Source organism: Fringilla coelebs (genome assembly GCF_963513975.1).
Source record: "Fringilla coelebs genome assembly, chromosome: 3".
NCBI lineage: Eukaryota > Metazoa > Chordata > Aves > Passeriformes > Fringillidae > Fringilla > Fringilla coelebs.
This window is the reverse complement of record NC_140030.1, coordinates 3,795,666-3,818,376: the sequence shown is the minus strand read 5'-3', so window position 1 is coordinate 3,818,376 and position 22,711 is coordinate 3,795,666. Positions and strand designations below refer to the sequence as shown.

The following is a 22,711-nucleotide window of genomic DNA, read 5'->3' as shown; positions in this document are numbered from 1 at the left end:
CCTCACAGCCTCAGGGTCTCAGCCTTCTCCTTTCATCCTCTTCTACCACCACAGGGCCTGTTCAGCTGTAAAATAAAACACAATCTAGTTGAAAAGAACTGAAATTTCAAGCAAAAGCTTAATCCAAGTCATACCACCCACACCCCTCCAGTGGGAAGCAAAGGACACAGTAATAAAGAAGATTCAGCAGTGTAATTAAACAACTTCTTAGTCTTCAGACTTTTAATTTAAACAGACACATCTACTATGCTCTCAACATATCTACAGCAAAGTTTACAGCCACTTTGTATCTGTTTTGTTCCCCCCCAAATGGCTGAAGCTCCAGCCATCATCTTCTTTTTCCTCAGATTTGTTACTTTGTTGTTGTTGCAGAAAATTCCAGGCTGCAGCAGCTGGGATTCTGTACACAGACAGCAAATACCTAACACAAGCACACAACTCCCAGCCCTGGCATTTCAAATTGTACCGGAAAAAAGAAAATTAAAAAAAATCAAGACTGATGCAGCAGCCAAGTCCAAATAGCAGTTCCAGATGCTGGGCCAGCAGTGCACTCATCACTTGAGCAGGCAGTAGTGAACAGACACAGCTCACGGCACACAGTGCAGCTGTGACAAAACACAGGCAGTGCTGGGAGAAACCTCACCCCTCACACAAACACAGCACTGCCCAAGGCTTTAGCAAAGCACACATGAGACACCAAAAATGCTGTACAGTGCAATTTTAAATTAGATCCTATGTAACAGGGACAATAGTGCACGTCAAAACCAGCGCCACATTCAAGACTTAATCGATACAATCAAAATATTGAAGGTACGTATTTCATATTTCCCTTATGTAAACTGTGCAAGTTAGTTCCCTTTCCCTTCTTTTTTTTTTGGTAAATGGCAGAGTGTCCTCCCCAAATTTTGTGGCTTGACCCCCAAAATTGGGAGATGGGGCTTTCCGTGTCCAGCTTGTAACACAAAGAGTGTGTGCAAAAGAGCAGGAGCGCGGTGGCAGCAAGGGCGTAAGGCAGTGGCACAGGGAGGAGCCAGAGCTGGGCACTGCCCCAGCTCAGGAATCCACAGGGAATCTGCAAACTGGGTGTCATGGGGCAGGGACCCCCCTCTGAGGGAGCAAACCCATCACTGGCATTAAATATCTGATTTGATAGGGGAGGCAAGCAGCAAAGCAGAGAATGGGAGAGAGCTGCTGTGAATCTGGAGCCTGGGAGGCACTGGAATGGAAACGTTCAAAGGGAATGTGGCAGCAGCATGGCAGGACAGCTCTGGGAAGCGTCCTGTCCCAGGAGAACCTACACCAGCACACATCTTGGCCCCACTGCATCTCCTGCCAGCCTTCCAGGCCTGTGCCACAGAGCTTGTGCAGGGACAAGGTGGAATAACCTGCAGGGGCTGCTCTGAAGGACACCTGCACTGCCCCAGGAGTCATTCCCAGGATCCACGTTCCCAAGGCACACACAGAGCTTGGGTGTGCATTCAACACAAGTGGAGGCTGAAATTGATGCCAGCTCAGAGAGAATGTGCTGCCTTTTGTTGGCTGTCACAGCTGGTTTCCCAATTTCCTCAGAAGCCTGCAGTTTGCAGGAGAGGCTGGAGCAGCCAGGCAATTAGATCCAAAAAAACCCTCTCTGCTTCTCTATTATTTAGCTCAATCTATAATTACTGTGTTAGGGAATTGCATAACCTTTAGGAGTGTTTTATGTATAGCCTATTACAGGGAAAATAGTGCCTTCTGAATCCTTCCCATCTGGCTGGGGATAATGGATTTCAGATGGAGAAATTCTGTATGGGGTCGGGAAACACCACTCAGGCAGGTGCAGATTCCAAAGACATCATTTCAAGGGGCGTACAATCATTTTAAGGGCTTATATGAGCAACATACCCAGAGGAATCACCAGGTTTGGAGGAGGGAACAGCCCAATTCTGCCTCCCCTGTCATGCAGAACAGATCCCCAGCCACCCTGAGCAGCATTCCCTGTGTCAGACTGGATCCAGGGAACCAAGCTCCAAACCCAAAAAGAAATTGGCACTGCAAGCAGGGAGAATCACTCTTCTGCCTTAAGTAAGCAGAGTTTTAAAAGGGATCTTATTTTTTAAGCCAGAGGACTTCAGGGCTAAGTTGAGCTTAGGCAAGAAGGAAATAATTAAGGAAATAAGGACTGAACAAAAGGCATTAAGGTAGCACTTGACCATTATCACATCATTTTATATCATTTCCTTGGTTATAGAATTTTCTTAGACTGTATTTAGTGGCTACATGATTTTTGCAGGTTCCTGCCCAGCTACTTCTACAACTACAGATCCTGCATTTTCACACATATCTATGTGAAGTGGCTTTTAAATAAAGGCAGCTTCATTCCATAAACTTGGAAGCTCAGCAGCTTCCAGAGGCATCCCACTACTGACCTACTGCAGCTCTGTTCATTCCAGCAGAACCAGGCTAACAGGAAGCTCTTTCTTGGATAATCCCAGCCACATGTGCTGCTGTTAATTCAACTTTTCCCAGTTCTGTGGGGCTACCCATAGAATCAAGCTGAAAAAATGCCTCAGGGAGTATTTCAGACCTACCCCTACCTGTCTTTTTAAAGGAGGGAAAAAAGAAAAATCCCAAGAGAGAATTCTGATTTTATAAAAAGCAGATTGAAGCCACAGAAGTGGAAAGAGCAGCTACAAAATACAAAGTTAAATGGGAAAGAGCTTATCCCTAAAGTCTTTAAGCAGTTTTAGCAGCTACAAATCATCTAAACTCTTAGTAGTTTTTTTTTTTTTGTAGTGTGATGGCCCCTTCATCTACAGCAGATCTGTGAGGTCACCTGAACTTCCAGCTTCTGCTTCTGAGGTTTCACAAGATGGGCATAAGAGCACAAGAAGGAAAAGCACATCAGGTGCAACAGAAGTGTTTTGTTGAGTTGTAAATAAAGTGTTGCTCTGGCACCCTGGCAATGCTGTGAACCTGGCCAGCTGTCCAAACCCAGCCAGGGGGGTTGAAATTTCCAAGAAGGCAGCTTGGCTCTGGTTTAAAGCACAGCTCTGAGCCCTGCTCTGCAAGTGGACACCCCCACCAACCACTGAACCTTTTTGTTTTCCAGGTAGAATAAAAAAAAGTTTGTTCCTCCTTAGGAGGTCATTGTCTACGAGGGACAATTCCACCTGAAGGTCATGGCTTAACATTAGCAGCAGAATCCCTCCTTCAATTCTGTATTGCACTGAAACCTCTTGCTCTGGTTTGGTATTTAACTTCCTGCTCCCAAGCCAATGCTGAACACAACAACCCAAGTGTGAGATGTGAAGGCTACTGAGAGTATTGTGTAGACTGGCAGAACCTGTAATTTGATTTTAACCATTTCTAGATTTCCTAGGAAATTAAAGAACTAAGCTGCCTTACTTACTCATGGAGAGAAAAGGTGCTTCCAGACAAAATGCCTTAACCTATCTCTATAGAACTCTGTATTTCAATCTGTGAGTGTTCAACAAAACCAGAAAAAGTCTAAAATAAAGTGGAGACATCCTGTCTCTTGGCCCATCCTGGTCATCCACACAGTTGGAGGTAAAGAGTTCCAGCTTCTGCTGACACTGTACCCAATTCTGAGACAGAACAGCTGCCAAGAGGGGACATTGTGCCCAGCTGTGTCTTCTGTAAACAAAACAAAAACCGCTCCCCAAAAAGCAGGGAGGTTCATGGAGTGAGGGGTTCAGCAGTGGGAGGGTCAGCTGTACCCAAGGGCTCAGCAGAACATGCACTTTCCATGTTTCTTCCTCATTGCAAAGGGGAAAGCAAAGGCCTGAGGCAAAGCCCAGCTCAGGGCTCCTGCTCCTGCACCTCCCCATCCGTCTCCATCTCCGCCAGCTGCCGCCTCAGCGCGTTCACCTTGGCCTGCAGCTCCTTGTTGTACTTGATAATGTTGATCCTTTCTTCCTCAGCTTCATCCAGGAATCTGGAAGGTCTGTTCCAGCGCAGGAAGATACCTGGAAGCCCAGAGACACCCAGGTCACAAGGGGTTCTTGAAACAAGGGGGAATTCATGAAGGTTGTTCACATTCCAGAAGCTCTCAAGTCAGGTGTACACAGTTCACATTTTCTTCCCTTTCCCTCACCCCCTAAATGGCTTTACCCCCTCCTCTCCAAGCTCACCATCCCATTACACAAGGTTAACAAAAGAAAAATGAAAAATGAGGGGGGCTCATTCCTTTTTTCCTCCTACACTCATCAGACACTCCATTTTCAGTCTCCACCCTGCCATGACAGCCTGCTTGTACCATGAACTCTTCAGCACCCATGGCATGGGGAAAGTTTCTGCAGCAGGGAACCCACTGCACATGGATCCTCCAGAATGGTCAGCAGGGAAGTCAGACAAAAAAAAAATCACAAAAGAGGTATTGACTGTAACAGGAAAAGCAAACCTGGCTCACCTTCCCAGAGCTGCAGGCTCTGTGGGGCCACAGAGGGCCAGATGACAAGGCTGTTGGCCTCATAAAGAGGGTTCTGGAGTTTGCTCAGCTCTTCAGGCCTGTTCACCCAGGACCAGAGGGACATGGTCTTCTGAGGCAGCTTCAGTTTAGCCCTAAGAAACCCAGAGGAGCCAGTCAGTTTTACACACTTGGATCTGTAAGGTTCTTGTTAGAACCACACAGACAAGGCCACAAATTTTTTCATGTGCTACTTCCCCAGAAAATTCCATTTAATCCCTTCACCATCGTGGCACAGGGTGTAAAACTAAAGCAATTTATTCAGCATGGTTGATTACAATTAATTTTGAATAAAAGATGGGGAAATAACACTTGTAAGATGGCTTCCTGCTGTCCAGGTGAAGAATCAGTCACCTCCTCCACTGTGGTTTGAGTGCCACGTTTGGAAAGGGATCGGGCTCCTGTGTTAAGGTGGAGCTGCAAGGTGGGGCAGGGCTGCATCAGGGAAGGATGGAAATGGAAATCTTGAGCACATAAAAGCAGTTTCACTGCGGGAATGGGCACGTCTGACAGGTCCCTCTAGTGGCAGGAAGGAACTGAGCACACAGAGTAAGCCGTGCTGTTTTCCTGGGCACTCCTCCCTCCAGCAGTTACAGGGATCCCTATGCCTCAGATTCCAGCAAATCTCATTCTGCCTGCACTGGCAAATTGGACTGCCAGCCAGGCAGGAGATCCAGCACTCCTGTGAATGCTTCAGACAGCACAAGCTTAACATCAGACTTAACCCCTGTCTGTGTTCCCAGGCTGATGTGCTCAGATGTGACAGGCAGGTTATTACACATAACATTCAATACTCCTCCAAATTTCAGCTCATTGGTTTCAAGTCTAACTTGGTTTTGCAGATGACTGGTTCAGCAGCCCTGCAGAAGGCAGCAGAGTCTCTTCTAAGCCCAGATTACTTTAAGGACAGAGAGGTTTACAGGAAGCTTTAAACTGCCTTCCTTCTCTGGAGGATCATTTATGTTTTTCCCTTACTGTCCAGTCCAGCAGGAGACCCTCAGCCATGGCCTTACTGGAGCCAGGAGTTCTGAGGGCAGAAGTGCCAACTCCAAACAGGAATTCAAACCTCCCTGGCAGCTGTGGGCAGCTCCAGTCTTTCACCCTGTTTCTACTCCCAGGGGGGTCCCAGGACCACCAGGCTACAGAGTGACATTCCTCCCTCACAGGTGAGGGACAGAATTGTCAGCTGTGGCCTTTGCCTGCCTCAGCCTCCTCCTCCAGGCCTGCATGGACAAGTCTGCTTCCCACAGCTGTGACTCACACCAAACTCCAGCTGGTTATTCTTTCATGGAAGAGTTTCTGGCTGAGAAACTAAATAAACTGGTGATGGGTGGAGGTTTTTTTGGCCAGGTTGGATGGGGTTTGGAGCAGCCTGGGATAGTGGAAGCTACGCCAAGTGGAAGCCCATGGCAAGGGGCTGGAACGAGACGATCTTAAAGGTTTTTCCAACCGAAACCATTCCATGATTCTGGGACCTTCCTTAAGTGAAAATGAGCCAAGATTTAAAGGATTCAAGTCAAGCATCCTTACCAACCTTTCACTTTCGTTGTTGCCCAGGAAGGTCCCAAACTGGGAAGCGTAGGCGTGCTCAAAGAGCATGATGAGGAAGTGCTCGTTGAACTCGAAGGAGCAGGGGAACTGCCGATGGATCTGCCACACACATTCCAAAAAGAGCAGGAACACAGGGGCCTCCCACTTCTGTTTGCTGTTGGAATAGGCTGACTGGGCACAGCGCTGCTGGAAAGGGTGGCCAGCCTGCAGGGAATCAGGGACAGCATTACACACCAAGGAATGGGATGTGAGGACATGTGGAAAAAACACTTCAGAGCGAGTTCTGTCCATGCAACTGTTCAGGACCAAGCTGTTAGAAACCATTATCCCTCTGCTGCTGGGGCATCTCAAATCTGGGACTCATGTTTGGGCTCCTCCTGACAGGAAAGACATTAAGGGGCTGGAGAGTATCCAGAGAAGGGAATGGAGCTGGGGAAGGGGCTGGAGCAGCAGGAGCAGCTGAGGGAGCTGGGAAAGGGGCTCAGCCTGGAGAAAAGGAGGCTCAGGGGGGACCTGGTGGCTCTGCACAACTCCTGACAGGAGGGGACAGCCAGGGGGGTCAGGCTCTGCTCTCAGGGCACAGGGACTGGAGGAGAGGATATGGCCTCAAGCTGCACCAGGGGAAGTTTAGATTAGATTGGATATTAGAAAAAATTTCTTCATGGAAAGGGTTGTTCAGCCCTGGCACAGCTGCCCAGGGCAATTCTGGAGTCCCCATCCCTGGAGGGATTAAAAAGCCATGTGGATGATGTGGATGTGGCACCTGGGGACATGGATGAGTGGTGGCCTTGGCAGTGCTGGGGGACAGTTGGACTTGAGAATCTTAAAGCTTTTTTCCAACCTAAATGGTTCTGTGATTCTATGACTGATTTCCCTGCCTTTCTCAGGCTGTGTTTGATCAGAGAATGCGAGCAGGAACAAGCTGGGCTGTGTGCACTGGAGGACCAGACTGCCAAGGTACAAAGAGCACAGCTCAGGTTTTGTTGTTTGGTCTGAACAGTTTTCTCTAATGAGATGGAAGAGGTGCAGCCTGGTCCAGTGGAATGTGTCCCTGCTCATGGCAGGAGGTTGGAACAAGAGGTGCTTTAAGGTCCATTCCAACCCAAACCATCCTTGATAAGAGATGTTCACCCTGAGCACACAGAACAGGCAGTTCTCCAAAATCAAAAACGTGCCATGACCGGCAGAGGCCCCAGGAGTGCCAGAGGGACAAATGACTCAGGTAATGATGCTGCTCTTTAGGACAAAGGACACTCACACTGAGCAGGGCTGCAACAAGGCCCAGCCTGCTGGCTGCCTCTCAGGCTATTTCCCAACCCCAGTGTCTCTGGAACTGCTTGCTGTTCTGTCCAGGGAACTGTTGTTCTGCTGTTCCTTACCTGCAGCCACTCCCTCACTACAAGAGCCTCGAAGCCACGGATGGTCCTGCACCTTGGATCCAGGATGATCTGTGCCAGAGAAGTGACCTGGAGTGTGGAATCAGTTCCTTCACTGCCATGGACTAACACTGAAGCACCTTCCCTGGGAAAGGAAAAGGTGGGAAGGGTGAGAGTATGAATGAGCAGAACCCATCCCAGTGGGTGCCATTACATCCCATGGACACCAGTGCTGAGGATTTGCTGGCTCTTTACCACCACTGCAGCCCCATCCCAAATGGATCCCACCTGGATCCCACCTGGATCCTCATCCACAGTGACCTGAGCTCTGCATCACTAAAGGCTCCATGTCTTGCTGAGCAGTCTGGAACTCCAGATCCTTTCCCACACTGACAGCAGGTGCACAATGAGATCTCCCTTGTGGGAGATCTTGGGATTACCTCACTCTTTGGGATTACCATCCCTTTTAGTTACAGCTTGGAAGTGCAACTCATCCCATTCCACCCCTGCCATGGCAGAGTCACCTTCCACTATCCCAGCTTGCTCCAAGCCCCATCCAATCTGGTCTTGGACACCTCCAGGGATCCAGGGGCAGTCACAGCTTCTCTGGCCAACCTGTGCCAGGGTCTCACCACTGCTATAATACAGAGTTTCCCCCTAATATTTAATCTAAACCTTCCTTCCCTACCTAAACTTCACCTATCTCTACATTCATTTTCTAACATTATTTTTTCCCTTTTGCCTTTAAGATGTTGGAAGATCTGTCCCAGCCATTCCCTCCCCATGGAAAATACAACAGAACTCTCCTTGTCAGCCCAGCTCTGACCTCCAGGCTCTGAGTGAGACAGGTCAGGCAACTGGAACTGACTTGCCATGGCTCCACATGGTAAACATAAAAAGCAAAGCTGAGGTTAAAAATTATGAAATCAGCCACTGTCCCAACAAGCCAGAAGGGTTTCATCACTGATCTTTCCCATTACATGCTTGCAGGAAAGAATTTCAGATAAAACTATTGATCCAGAGCAATCCTTTCCTGGCACAGCCAGTAATGAAACCAGCACTGTCAGAGCTTTTAAAAAGCACAGAGCTCCCACCTGAATGCAGCAGTGCTGTTTCACCACTGAGCCTGCATTTCAGCTGCTTGTGTGCCTGCAGAACACATTCCCCAGCTCCTATGAAAAGACAGGTTTTCCCTAAATTTTGGGACGGGCTTTTCCCACCCAGAGCCACAGATAAAATCAATTTAGATTCCTGAAACTGGCCTTACAAACCCTGGCAGCTGACAGCAAGCATTGGCTCTGCAGCCAGAGGTGTGAGCATGAGTCAGCTGAGTCAGCAGCATTTATGAAAGAAACGTCAGGTTAAAAGAGGTCACAAGCACTTAGAAAGGATGAGCAGGATTGTCTGGATAGGGCTGTGGGGATAAAAATAAAGAGGGGAAAAGCACTGGACAAATTCCTGGGGAAAACAAGGAGATGACATTGTTTTAACCTCTGGAAATGAGGTGTGGTATTGGAAATTTGCAGCTGAAAAGAATAAAAGATTTGCTAAAAAAGAAAAAGACACCTCTGTGTCCCCTTTTCCATGGGGTCCCAGTTTTCCATGGACCCATTTTAACCCAATCCTTCAATAAAACTCTCTAAATTAACTTGGCTGCAGCAGACACAGGAATATACCTTAAACACATGATCCAAAATCTTTTCTTAGCCCAGATTTCCTCCCTCCTCCTGATCTATTGGAGGAACATTCCTCCACCACGAGGAAACAGAATCCTCCAGGGGTACAAGTGAGCCAGACCACGGTGGGCAGTTATTGATACTGCCAGAGACATTTAATGAGCAATCTGTAACCAGTGAATGAGCAACCCAAGACTTTCTGCAGCAGATTTACCTGTCAATGCACTGAGCAGCCAGACAGGCTGCAGTCAGCAGTTCCTTGATGTGAGTGAGCCAGTTGGAAGCTTCCAGTTTACTGAGCCAGCGGTCCATGTTGTGTGACTGGTCATTGCAAGCCTCCACCAGCTTGATGAAGCTCTCCTGCAGGATATGAAACCTTTGGGAAAATGAAAACATTGTTGAAAGCACAAGCAGTAACATAGGAAGAAGGACATGGATTATTTAGTGTTTGTATATTGTGTTTATTCATTCCCTTCTCTCTCTGATGCTGTAAATAATCAGCAACAAATATAAGTTCACATAAAATCTTTAGAAGCAAAACCAAACACTTCAAGTATTTGCCAGGAAATTCCTTATTTAACTGCTCAAGAGCCGGTCTACAGCTCCAGTAACATTACTGCATGTCTGTGTAGAAAGATTCCCCAAAATTAAGGCTTTAAGAGAAGTTGAACAAGGCCAGACTGAAAGTCTGTTTATTTAGCAACTTGTCTCCAAATGACTGAACAATATTAGCTGTCCAGAGAAAAGCACTGGATCACAGACTCATGGAATGGTTTGGGTTGGAAGGAAACTTAAAGCTCATCTCATTCCAACCCCCCACCATGGGCAGGGACACCTTTTCCACTATCCCAGGTTGCTCCAAGCCCTGTCCAACCTGGTCTTAGACACTTCCAGGGATCCAGGGGCAGCCACAGCTTCTCTGGGCAAATCCTCTGGATAAGAGGAGTGTGACAGCCACAGAACAAACCCTCCCCTGCAGAAGTTTCCTGGCAAGGTACCTGCTCCTTCCTGTGCAAAGGGGAACCCAGGAAGGCTGGAGTGTGGCTGAAGATGGCCAGGAAAAGAAACAGCACAGGGAGATGCCTGATGGCTGAAACCTGCAACTGGTTGCTCAGAACAAGGAACCAAACCAAAAATCCCCTTATCATGCACATACCTTGGTTTTGCCACAGAAGGAACATGACTCTGTTGCCAGGAACCAGGATACATAACTGTTCTTACAGGAGCAAATACTTCATGGAGGTATCACTGCTCTGACAACTGATGCAGCTTAGCTCAGAGGAAAGCCTGATTTCACCCACTGTTATCATGATATTTTTTGAAAAATCCCTTCGTCAGGATTCCTTCTCCTGGCAAAATGAGAAGCCTCAGCTTCTCTATGTTTTGTTGCTTTGCAATGTGATTTGGAGAATTGTTTACCCAGCATGCAAATTGTTTTTAATTAATGGCCAATCCCAGCCAGCTGTATTAGACTCTCTGCGTCTGTCACGGGTTTTTATTATCATTCTTTTCAAACCTCCTGATGTATCTTTTCTCTATTCTTTTAAGTATAGTTTTAGTATAACATTTTAAATATAATATAATGTAAAATATAATATAATGTAAAATATAATATATAATGGCATGGCAGGGCAAATGGCAGGGCAAATGGCACGGCAAATGGCAAATGGCATGGCAAAGGGCAAATGGCAAAGGGCATGTCATAAAATAATAAATCAGCCTTCTGAGAACTTGGGAGTCAATTCTCATCTCTCACCTCGTCCTAAAACCCCTCAACACCACAACAACCCACCTCTCGATGCATTTGTGGATCCTCCTCCACTGGGGGTAGTGCACTTCTTGCTCAAAGCCCCCTCCCTTGGCCCTGGCCTGCTGGGCCACGTTCAGCGGCCGGGTGTCGATGACGAAGCCGCGGCGGCCGGAGCGCAGCGTGGCGTTGATCAGCTTCTCGTCCTCCTTGCAGCGCCGCCCGTTGGTGCCTGTCAGGGGCTGGCTGCTCCTCAGCATCGCCTGGGGAGACACAAAACCGTGCATGAGGCACTGGAAGTGGAGAGAGTTCTGACTGAAAGGCACCACTGAGCTCTAAGCCTTGCCCTGAATCCTTCAGTTGTTTCAAGTTCGATCCCTCTCAAGGATTTAAAACGGAATTAGAAATTCTTGGATCCAGAAATCGTTTGGCTGGGCAAGTTTTAAATGCCAGGCATCATCTTAGGGGCTGTATCCCTTCAGTAATGCCTCAAGTGCCATCTTTGTGAACTACTGAGCTGCATTCCTGCTGATGGCTCCTTTACAAACCCTGGCAGTCTTATAAATCCCTGGAAGTGTTCACAGCCAGGCTGGATGGGGCCCTGAGCAGCCTGCCCTGGTGAGAGGCATCCCTGCCCAGGGCAGAGGGTTAGAACTAGATGGCCCCTAAGGATCCTTCTGACCAAAACCATCCTGTGATTCTGTGAAAGCATCTTTTTCAGGATTTTCATTTTCAAGGCCTGTTCCCAACTCTGTTCTTAAAACACTCAAATTTCTCATGTGTTAAAGGTGACATTTTTACCCTATGGATGGACTGATAAACCTCAAGTCCACAGACTGCTGAGCTGAGATTTCTCTTTAGCAAATGCCTTTCAATTCAGAAGCACCACAGCAGCTCCAATCATAACAAAAATGTGAGGGCAGCCTGTCAGCAATGCCAGGTACAGCTGAGAACTCAGAGACAGGAGGGCAAAGAGAGTGACAGCATTACAACATCTGAGCCAAATACTGTTGTTCTCCTTACATGAAACACACAATTTTTAGAGATAACTGAGCAAAAATCTTTCAGTGGTTTTCAGCTGAGCTTAGAAAAAGCAAAAAGCACAACTGATGTGGAGTAGGTGGCTGGCTGCTTTTAAAGCAAAGAAAATCCCAAGCTACTCCTGAGTAAGACTAGACAGCTTCAAATTGAAGGCTTACAAATCTTGGCCACAGGAGGTGAGAAGGCATTAGAGCATTTGAGGAGACTGTATCAAGTTTAAAACTGCAGGTTGGACGTCTCAGCGCCCTCAGAACTGGTTACATCAGCAAGAGACACAATTACCTATCCCTTTCATACAGTGCATTTCTTAATTACAATGTATCAGTCACTCCATTAGATTCCAGCTTGTTAAATTCTGTGTAAGACCAAGAATTTGCTACTCCTGAACCGAGTTACCCTGCCAGGCTGAGAGAACAGATTGTTCTGATCCTCCACCCACAGTCACACAGCAGAAGCAGCCTTGGCTCTGCTGTCACCACGGCTGTGACGAGGGCCCACCGCTCACAGACAGGACAATGTGGCTCCTGCCATCCTTTCCATGAAAACTCTTGGCAGACACAGCCAGCCAGGGCGCCAGCAGTGGCTTTACAAGGCTCATCTTGTTCTTACTGCTGTAAGCAAACTGCTGCTGTACACATTCCCAACCATGCAGATTAATGGCTGTTTCCAGGATGGAGATCACTCATTCCATTACCCAGAACCAGGATCCAGGGGCAGCCACAGCTTCTCTGGGAAACCTGTGCCAGGGCCTCACCACCCTCACAGAGAATCTGACCCTGTCTTCTGGTTGTGGGAAGCCATTCCCTGTGTCCTGTCCCTCCAGGCCCTGATCCCAAGTCCCTCTTCAGCTTTTCTGGAGCTCCTTAAGGTCCTGGAAGGGGCTCTGAGCTCTTCCTGGATCCTTCTCTTCTTCAGGTGAACACCCCCAACTCTCCCAGCCTGGCTCCAGAGCAGAGGGGCTCCAACCCTTGGAGCATTTGCTTGGTCTCCTCTGGACACTCTCCAGGAGCTCCATGTCCCTATGTTGGGGACCCGAGATAGAGCAGATTGCCCTCCCTTGACCTGTTGATCCCTCTTTCATTCTCATGGATTTGTCACATCTGTGTTCTGCTTGCCTCACAGAAAATATTTATGTTTGAATAATTAATTCCAGGGAAGCACCCACCTCCCACACAGCCTTTCTGACCGCAGTTGGCCAAAGGAAAGAACTTCCACAAAAATATTTTGGTCAAATATGTGCCTTCAGTAGATCTGGACTACAGAAACTGGGGCAGCCCTGGTTTAACCTGAGCCCCAAAGGAATCTGTGAGCCCAGATGTTGTGTTTTCATTGTCACGCAACCAAGAGACCAGGGGAAAAAACCCAACATTCCTGTTCCTTCCCTGAGGAAGCCAGAAAATAAACCAGCAGCTCTGTTACTTCCAGAGCATGAAACCAACAGATTGCCACACTTCCTTCAGGCAGAAGCACCCCTCAAACCCAGCTCACCATCCCGTTTTTCTTGTGGTAGTAGCTCAGCACCGGGAAGCGGCCGCCGTAGCGGAACAGAGCGACTTTGCGGAGCGCTTCATCGTCGATGGATTTGGGGACAATGACAACTGGAGGGTAGGAGGGACACACAGAGAAATCCTTGTTCACACAGCTCAGACGCCACTCATTGGTCTGAAAAACACCAGAACACAGCTTTGGGTCAGAAAAGGCATTATATGGGAGAGGGAAAGGGGAAGAAAGACTTCCATCATGCACAGGATAAAGCACACACACAGAGTTGTGTTTGTGATCTGTTCCATTTGCACCACAAATTGTCCTTTAAGTAACCATTTACAGGGCTGATGACCCATTAATTTTTCCTGCACATCCCTTGGTGCTCCCTGCAATCACCTCCTTGCAGCAGCTCCCAGAAGCTCATTCCCCAGAGTGCAGATAAAGCTTGGAAGCAATGGAAAAATTAGTAAGTGCCTCTGGGTCTTGAGCAACAGTTCCCTCTTTGGTTTATCCACATCCTCAAACAGCACAAAATAAGTCCATGTGGGCAGATATGGGTGATTGTGGCTTTAAATTGTTTCACAGGCACAGCAAACAGCAAGGGGAGACCCCACAGAGAAATGTATTCCCACAAGAGGGGAAAAAAGTTCATTTAGATGCAGGCAATAAGGACCCAACCCTCCATCTGTGCTGAAAGAAGAGCTCACAAGACAAAGGTGGCCAAGAAAGGCAAAGAACTTCCACCCACTCCAGATGCTGAAGCTGCTTTAAGGTTAAAATTTCAATTTAAACATCTCCAGCTTGGTTCTTTTCTGTGGGCTCAGCTACAGTTTTTTCTCCTAAAGCACCTTCTGGAAGGGGCCCAGCAGCCAAGCACTAAGGGCTCATCAGGAGCTCTGTGATGTAACTGCTCCAGCTCCCAGCAGCCAAACCCTGGGAAAGAAGTGCTGAGTGTGGCACCTCACAGGCACTTGGCCTGAGAATTCCAGCTACCTGATACCCAGGGTCACCCGCAGGCCTTGGCTCCAGCTCAGGGAAAAAAGGTCAATGAGGAGCTTCTGCAGCAGGGAGAGACCTCACAGATCCATCAAACCTCTGCTCATCTGAGTTCAAGGAAAGTTTGAGGCAGACAAAAAGGCAGAGGGATAAAGGCAGCAGGACAAAGTGAGAGAAGAGCACAACAGCTAAATTAGGCTGTGAAAAAACACACAAAATCCACATCAGTTCAGGTCTGCTGACCTAACATGAAGTAACTGGACATCTCTGATCAGAATTCCTTTCTTCCAGATCCTTACTACCCCTTGCCACACAGCTCCTGATTGCTACCTGCTTATAAAAATGCACCTGACTGGCTCACTGGTCAAGTGGAAAACTGGGATCAATTCAGGAATGTCTTCTGGCAATGAAGCCTTTCCATCAGCTGAACAAGCTGATCTGTCTCACAACACTATTTCAGCAGAAGCAGCTCCAAGGCATGGGATGTGTGGCTTAGGAGACAGGAAAATTGTCCTTTTTGGTGACACCCTAAAAAAGATGCTGGGAAGAAAATAAATATCAGCATCAAAAGCAGTAATTGCTGCCTGTTTGCAGCAGCCCAGCTGGACAGTTTTGCACCATCCATGCTATAACCTTATTTCATTATTCATTAGCCTCAAAACAGCTCCTCTGAACAGCTCCATTTTATAAAAAGCAGAGCTTCTCCCAGATGCAAAGTCAAATTGCCTCTGGCCATCATGTTATGAGCAGAGATGAAAACTTCTGGGACACAAAAGGATGTGGCTGGTCACAGCTCCAGCTTTTAATGCACCAGCAACGGGATTTTTAACAGGGTTTTTGGGGTGTCTGTTGGGTGTGCAGTTTGATTACCATGAAAAAGACATGCATGGATCTAGAATATCAAACTGATAAAAACCTCACCACGACACTGCATGTGGAGAAGGCAAAACCAGAACTCTGGGGAACTTGTGGGAGATTGGCTGTCTCTGGCACCACCAGTATGGAAAGGAATGGAGGAGCAGCACCTGATTTATCCCCCACTCTGGTAATTTAACCCTGCTCTCCCCCCCATTTACAGCAGACAGAGATCCTGTTATGTCATCCCAGTGTAATTTCCACGACAAGGAGGAGGAGCCTGGCAGCACTTGGCACCATTTGTCTTCCCTCCAACAGCTCCTGCTGCAGAGATCCCATTAACCTCTGCACTGCCAGCTCCAGACTGCCCAAATCAACTCCTTTAGCTTTGGCCTGGCTGGAATTTGGAAGCAAAAAGGGCCATCAGTAACTGGAACAGCAAGGCAGCAGCAGAGGAAGCAGAAGGACTGCAGGGAAAGGGATGAAGAGAGACCTCACTTTCAACCAGGTAATTGTGCTGTGTGAAACTCAGGGAGTGCAAAGTGAACCCTTAATTTTCCCAGAAATACATCTGAGCTTTTAGGAATCAAGAAAAGTTAAGGATAAATGCAGCAAAGGGATGAGGGCTGAGCAGAAAGGAGGAAGAATTCCAGAGAAAAAAAAGAAAGCGAATTTTAAACCCAGTGCAGGATCAACTCTTGGATTTCTACTTTTCTTGTCCTAATACTTGTTTATAGAGACATTCATTCCCAAACGTCCAAGCTACCATTCCTCCTAAAACTGAAAATTGCCAGGAGAGGTTGTTTTCCACAAAACATTGGGAAATAAGCCAAGATCTACCAAAAGGCCTTAAAAAAAAAAAAGTCCAGAACCCAGCACGGATCTTGGGAAATCCTGCAAAGCAGCAAAGCCAGAGGCCATTCCCCAGGAACAAGCCCTGCTGGGACCAGATTGTGCATGGACAAGGAGCAGAACAGATGTAAAGACTGATGGTTGTCTGAAAAGAGCAAAATATGGTTCACAGTTACCATTTGACCTGAGCCCAAACCCAGAAAATTCTGATTTCTAAAAGGAGCTCTGACATGAAGATGAAGCACAACTGAGTTGTTCAGAACCCTCAGATCTTTCCTGCTAAAAAGGGAAAGAAAAGAGAGAAAAAAGAGAAGTGAAAAAGAAAAGAGAGCAAAAGACAAGGAAAGAAAGAGAAGAGGGGGGGAAAAATAGAGAAAAGGGAAGAAAAGGGGAAAAGAAAAAGGAAGGAAAGAAGCAAAAAAAAGGAGAATGAAATGAGTTCTTTTCTTGGTAATAAAATACCTTTATGTTAATTATACTGGTGCTGTACAAACTTCTCAGGCCTGTTCACTTCATTTCAGGAAACTCAATTTGGAAGCAAAATTTTTGATTTTCCAGAGTTACTTTGCAGCATCCTGCAGTTCTGGAATTTAGCAGAAGACAAACCTTTTGGTTCTCCTCTGACTGCTCAGAAAAAATATGATCCCCTGCACATACTCTGGATTCCATTCACCCCTCACTGTGCAGTGAGGAACACAAATTACATGCTATACTATCTAAATATTTAATATTTACCTAACTTAAAAAAAAAGTATAAAATTTTACACTGCACTTTGCTATTAGAGAGTGTTGGAAACAACTCTCCTGTAGCAGATAAATATGGAATTAATAAATTACTGGAGCTGTAGGGTAGGTGCAATAGTTTTTGACTTGTTATCCTACTGGGGAACGTACAGATCCAGATGGATGATTTAGCAGAGGCAGCAACCTTTGGAATTCTACTTATTTGACTTCTGGGAGAAAGATTTAAATCAGCCCTTTCCTTGTTCCAGCCTGTCACATAAAGCAGTGTCTTTCCAGAACAAGAATTATTTGGTCAGCGAGACATTTATCTGCTGTTCAGGAGATGGAAATCATTGGAAGGTGGCCTTTGACACCATTCTGTTCAAAATGTGAAGGTTTGGGTTAAAAGCCAAGAATTAATTAATCAACAGCTGTCAGACAGGGAGATTTTAAAGGAATGAATGATTGCCCTGGAAATGTGGTGCTAAAAAGTAATGAGGTTTTTAAATGTAATTCTTACACAGAGAATATGTTTAGAAAGGCAAGAGTTTGACAAATGAAGATTTAAATCCCTGGAAAAAATAAGGGAAAAAAGCACATCAATAGATGCATGTGCTGGATATGATAACAGTTGGTCTGTCTTTGGATGGCAGAGGAAGATAAGACACATGAGAGTGCTTTAATTATGAGACAAAAATAGCAAAGCCTCTGAACCCCTTTAATGTTCTTTAATTTTCTGGTGATTTCATCAACTGAATTTGGTCAAGCTGATCACATTATTCAGTTGTTACTCATAGCCAGGAAGTGATACAGGCTGCAGACAAGCTGGGCTGCAGACATAAAAAAAACATTAAAAAAAAAAAAAAAAAATCAATGCTCTTAGATGCTGCACTAATGGATGTGGGCTCAGAAACCTGAGCTGCTGGAGTAAGAGCACAGACTGGATGTGAAACAAAGAGCTGGAACACAGAGATGCAAATCCAAGGAATTATTTAAACAGGTTCCTGCACCCAAGATAGTTCCCACTCTACCAAATTCAGCATCCTAAAAAGAAATTTGAGTAAGAGAAACAACAGGCAATGCCACAAGAACAATTCCTACCCAAACAAAATCAATGTGCTCAGCAGCACCTGGAAAAAGAGAACTGGAAGTTTCCTGCTTTTTGAACCTCCTGAATATTTCCCCAGCATCAATTAAAGGAAAAATTGTTTCAAACTGGTCATCCTCACTGTCATCCTCCTAAAGAGCAATTTTTTAAAACCAGTGTCATCTCAATGAAGGGTTTGACAAAGATTCATCTCATTCTACTCCAGATCAAAATTAAGAACAACAAAGCCAGGACAAAGGATTTCAATTTGTTCTTCCAATTAGAGAGCCATCCCCAAAGGCCAAAAACATTTCCTACCTTTGTGATGTCCTGAAAAAGACCTCAAACCTCCAGTTGTACAAGAAGAAGGAGCAAACAAATGTCTGATGTCACAGAGGGAATAGTTCAACAACTCTCACTTCTCACCCAGGCACCACAGGGATTTTTAACCATCTGGGATTTCCAGTCCAGCCACTACTGGGTGAAACAGTTCACAGAACATCCAAGTGCCTGGGAAATCCCTCAAATCCCACTCACCACTGAGCTGAGGAGCTCAAACTCCTGTTCCAGCAGAAAGGAAGACCATCCATCCTCCAGGACCTCGAACATGGGCCGGTAGAAGAAGGGATACATGAGGGTGACTGAATCCAGGGTGGAAAGTGCCTGTGGGGACAAGAGAAATCATGGAATCACCAGGTGGGGGCTGGAAGGAACCTTAAAGCTCATCCTGTTCCACCCCTGCCATGGGTAGGGACATCTTTCACTACCCCAGGCTGCTCCTAGCCCCATCCAGCCTGGCCTTGGACACTTCCAGGGATGGGGAGTCGAAAACCTCTGAGAAATACCCAACACACCCATGTGAAATATTCCAGATTCTACTTTGCCTTTCAAAACATGAAAGCCTATCTGGAAAGAAAAAGCTCTTAAGGCTGAGGTGAGCTCAAGACCTGCAGGTTTTCTGGCTGATGGTAGCTGCTCACCTCGATGGAGCTGGCAATGTTCAGACACTCCTCCATCCCTGGGATGTCCAGCTGGATAATCCTCAGGTCTTTGCATTTTATGACAATGGTGCCCAAGGAGCCCACGAACCTACAGCAAGACAGGAAAAAAGAGAAAAAAGAGTCCCTTAAAAACCAGGATCCTCTGAGGCAGGAGAAGTGGCACAGCTCTTCCCATGAGGCAAATCTCCATGAGTAGCAATTTGTCTGCAGGGGAACCTTTCAAGAAAATAAAGAAACAAACAAAACTCATTATTTGCTATTTGCAAGGTTGGTTTTATTTTCACTTATTCCATCCTTTTGCTGTAGCAGGGAGTGGAGGTGTTACATGACAAATATCACACTGCTGGGAGGCTGGGGAGGCCCTGGCACAGGCTGCCCAGAGAAGCTGTGGCTGCCCCTGGATCCCTGGAAGTGCCCAAGGTCAGGTTGAGGACTGAGCATGGGAAGAAATTCCCTGAGTTTTCCACCCCTCTACTCCTTTCCTCTCTCAGAAACACACAGGGAAATCAGGAGCAAACTTAATCAGCAACAAACTTCATCAGCACCCAGCAACTCCCCCATCCCAGGCTCAGTGCTTTTTTTAATCTGCCTGATTTCTCCAGTCTTGCTGGCAGAAAGGGACTCCTACCCAACTTCCTTAAAAGCCTTTAGAAACAGGGAAAGGATTTTGTAATTAATATAAAAATGAAGCATTATCATCAAGATGGAGAAAGGACCAGGTGAAGGAGCAGAAGACAATGTCCAGGTGAGATGGGGCAGACACTCAGTGAGGGGCAGTGGTGCAGGTAAAGCAGAAATGAGGGGGAAAAGAGAAATCTCTGAACTCTCTGTACCTAAAGGAGCAAGGGCAAGAAAAAAATGGAGCTCTGCAGCTAGAGCTCAGCTGTAGCATAAAAAGCACATTGCTAAAGGGTTATTGATTCCCATAAGCAGGGAGGGATGATGCTGCTGAGCAGCAGGAGAAGATCTGGGGCTGAGCAAGTCCAGAGCCCAATTCTGCCACCAGTTTTGGAGGGTGACACAAGGCAAAGCCCTCCAGCAGTGCTGTGACATCCCTCTCTGTGCACAATGCATCGTTTATAAAGTGCTTCAGGGTGGATGAATCCACTGAGCAATGAACACATTGCAAAAAGGGTTAAACACAAAAACTCTGACCCTCTACTGGACCAAAAAAGCTATCCTTGAGATGCAACATCAAACATGAGTCTCCAAACAGAATGGGAACCCTGCCCTGGGCCTTGAGAGGATCACTGAGGCTGGAAAAGGATCACTGAGTGCATGGGGAGTTTTGGAAGGAATTCTGAATGACTTAGAGATGGGACCTCTGGGTTGGTTTTGGTGATGTGATTTATTGTTCTTATCTTCTACAAAGGGTGAGATCAGCTCACATCTTTACTGCATGGTGCAGAACAAGACCCCAAGTTACAGGACCTTTTAAGGATTTACTGACCAATAAAAAACACTGCCAACAAGGATTTGGACCCAATCCTTAAATACTTCATCTCATGGACTCATGCTACAGTGGAAGCTTTCTTAGCCAATCATATTCTGACACACAAACCTACAGTGCTGCACTCTAAACTCCTTGTTTACCTCTGTAACTACTTTTATTTTTCTATATCTTAAACTCTAAAATTCTAAACTTTTTTGTTGTTAGCTTACCGTGTCTCTGCTTTAAACTGCAAATCCACATTCTTACTTCCAGCACCTCAGTTTGGGAGCCTTTCCCAAGGTCTCAGCTCAAACCCTGGGTTTAATTCTAAGCTTTGGCTTACAGGCTCAAAGTTCTGAGAATTCCCTGCATTTTGGATTCTAACAGAGTCCAACCTTGTCCCCAGCCCAGAGTGCTGAGTGCCACATCCAGCCCTTCCTGGGACACCTCCAGGGATGGAGACTCCAAACCTCCCTGGGTATTCCAAGGGTTCCAATCTCCCTTTCTGTGCAGAAACTCCTCGTGATGCCCGCCCTGAACCTCCCCTGGCACAGCCTAAGGCAATGTCTGTGCCCAGAGCATCCTCCCTGCTCTCCACCCCAGGATTTGGGACAGCTGAGGTGCCAGCCAGCCCCTCCCAGCCACGAGGGGTGGAAGAAGGGGTATCACCAGCTGGGTGCTGTGTACAAATCACAAACAGGATGGGACTGCTAGCAACGTGCCCTGAGCTCTTCTATTTTCCAGCATTTTCTCATTCCATGGTTATGACAATGGGAACATGCCATCAGCTCACATCCCAGGCAGCAGACCAAGAACTTAACATTATAAATCACTTTAAAAGTATTTTGAGCAATCACACAGGGCAAAAGCACATTGACAGTAGTTCTGTCCATTGTTTTACCTTTGGCTAAACAATGCTTGTTTATTTTGAATCTAATACCTGTTTGTAAGCCTTAAAACACAATGCACAGAGCTCCATTATTAAGCTTAGAACTTCCTAATATCTCACCAGATAAACTTTCCTAAACTTTAGGGAGTTATTCTAGACAAGCATTAACACACAGACCATTGTCCTATTTGTCCTTTTCTACTTTTTCCATAATTTTTCTGCTGATTTATCTCATGGCTGCTGCTTAGCTCTGATCACAGTTCTGCTGTCTCTGAGCCTGCCTTTTGCAGCTTTCCCAAACCCCTCCGATTTTAAGGATTCCCACAGGGGAAGCCTGACCTTTTCTCGATGGAGTCGATGTTGGAGTGCAGCAGCCACAGCTCCTCGGCGTTGTCGTGACGCCGCGACGAGAAGATCAGGTGGTGGCCGGTCAGGCACAGCGTGCCCTCCACGGCCGGGTGGAACGGGCGGTGCAGCACCACGTTATCCGCTCGGGGCGTCTTGATCAGCTCGGCGAACTCCATGCTGCACGGGAAGGGGGGGGAAACTCACCGGGAAAATAATTCACCGGGAAAATAATTCACCGGGAAAATAATTCACCGGGAATGGGGGGCAGTCTCGGCAACACCGGCAGGAGGCCGGGAAAGGCGGGGAGGGCGTGTGCGGTGCCACCCGGGCAGGCGGGAGCATCACCTGCGGTGGCGGCGGCGGCACCGAGAGCGCTGAGGGACCCGCACTGGGCCCCCCGTTCTCCCGCAGGGCCGCACCGGGGCTGTCGCGAGGGCGGTACGGAGGGGAGCGGCGCGGGCAGAGCCTCGGTGCCGGCTCGGGGAGGGTGAGGGCGCCGGGGCAGCCGCGGGAGCCGCGGGCCCCCCGAGATGCCCGGGATTCCCGGGAGCCGCCGGCGGAGCGGGATGGGCCGGAAGCGACGCCCGGGAGCCTCCCGGGTCACGTGACGCGCGCCCGGACCAATCCGCGCTCGGGATCCTCACGGAGACGGCGAGGCGCGGAAAGGGTCCGGCGCGCGGCACAGCCCCGCCACAAGCGTTCCGCGGGAATTAGAGGGGATGGGCGGGGAGAGGGGCGGGGACGGTGGGAGGAGCCAACGGGAAAGGGGCGGCGCCGTGGGCGGGGCTGGGGAAAACGGGCGGGAATGGCGCGGGAACAGGCAGGGAATGGGAATGGAGCAGGAATGGGAACAGGCAGGGAATGGGAATGGAGCGGGAACGGGAACGGGAACGGGAACGGGAACGGGAACGGGAACAAGCAGGGAATGGGAATGGGAATGGGAATGGGAATGGGAATGGGAATGGGAATGGGAATGGGAATGGGAATGGGAATGGGAATGGGAATGGGAATGGGAATGGAGCGGGAACGGGAACAGGCAGGGAATGGGAATGGAGCGGGAACGGGAACAGGCAGGGAATGGGAATGGAGCGGGAACGGGAACAGGAACGGGAACAGGAACGGGAACAGGAACAGGCAGGGAATGGGAATGGAGCGGGAACGGGAACAGGCAGGGAATGGGAATA

The 22,711-nt window shown here is 47.6% G+C and overlaps 1 protein-coding gene across 2 annotated transcripts; it reads right to left on the bottom strand.

Moving 5' to 3' along the window:
* Nucleotides 1-22,103, bottom strand: MTMR9 (myotubularin related protein 9). 2 transcript variants are annotated; one of them, XM_084201975.1, is made up of 11 exons: nt 21,519-22,103; nt 18,838-18,946; nt 18,395-18,520; nt 13,348-13,521; nt 10,864-11,081; nt 9,286-9,447; nt 7,399-7,540; nt 6,003-6,223; nt 4,412-4,563; nt 3,871-3,968; nt 1-65 (listed from the first exon to the last, which is right to left on the bottom strand). In XM_084201975.1, exons 1-11 carry the CDS (start codon nt 21,701-21,703, stop codon nt 33-35), a joined length of 1,620 nt encoding a protein of 539 aa, XP_084058101.1. In that variant the 5' UTR covers nt 21,704-22,103; the 3' UTR covers nt 1-32. The 2 variants fall into 2 exon arrangements, with proteins under 2 accessions (XP_084058101.1, XP_084058100.1); XM_084201974.1 differs by lacking the exon at nt 1-65 and having other exon boundaries at nt 284-3,968.
* Between the last annotated feature and the right edge of the window lie 608 nt (nt 22,104-22,711).

What these genes read in the sequence shown, in the direction of transcription:
- MTMR9 (XM_084201974.1), bottom strand. Translation starts at nt 21,703, where the DNA reads ATGGAGTTCGCCGAGCTGATCAAGACGCCCCGAGCGGATAACGTGGTG. An exon ending in TTGAGCTCCTCAGCTCAGTG is followed by an intron (nt 13,522 to 18,394) that starts GTGAGTGGGATT and finishes GGTGTTTTTCAG; the next exon opens with ACCAATGAGTGGCGTCTGAG. An exon ending in GGCAACAACGAAAGTGAAAG is followed by an intron (nt 4,564 to 6,002) that starts GTTGGTAAGGAT and finishes TGGGTTTCTTAG; the next exon opens with GGCTAAACTGAAGCTGCCTC.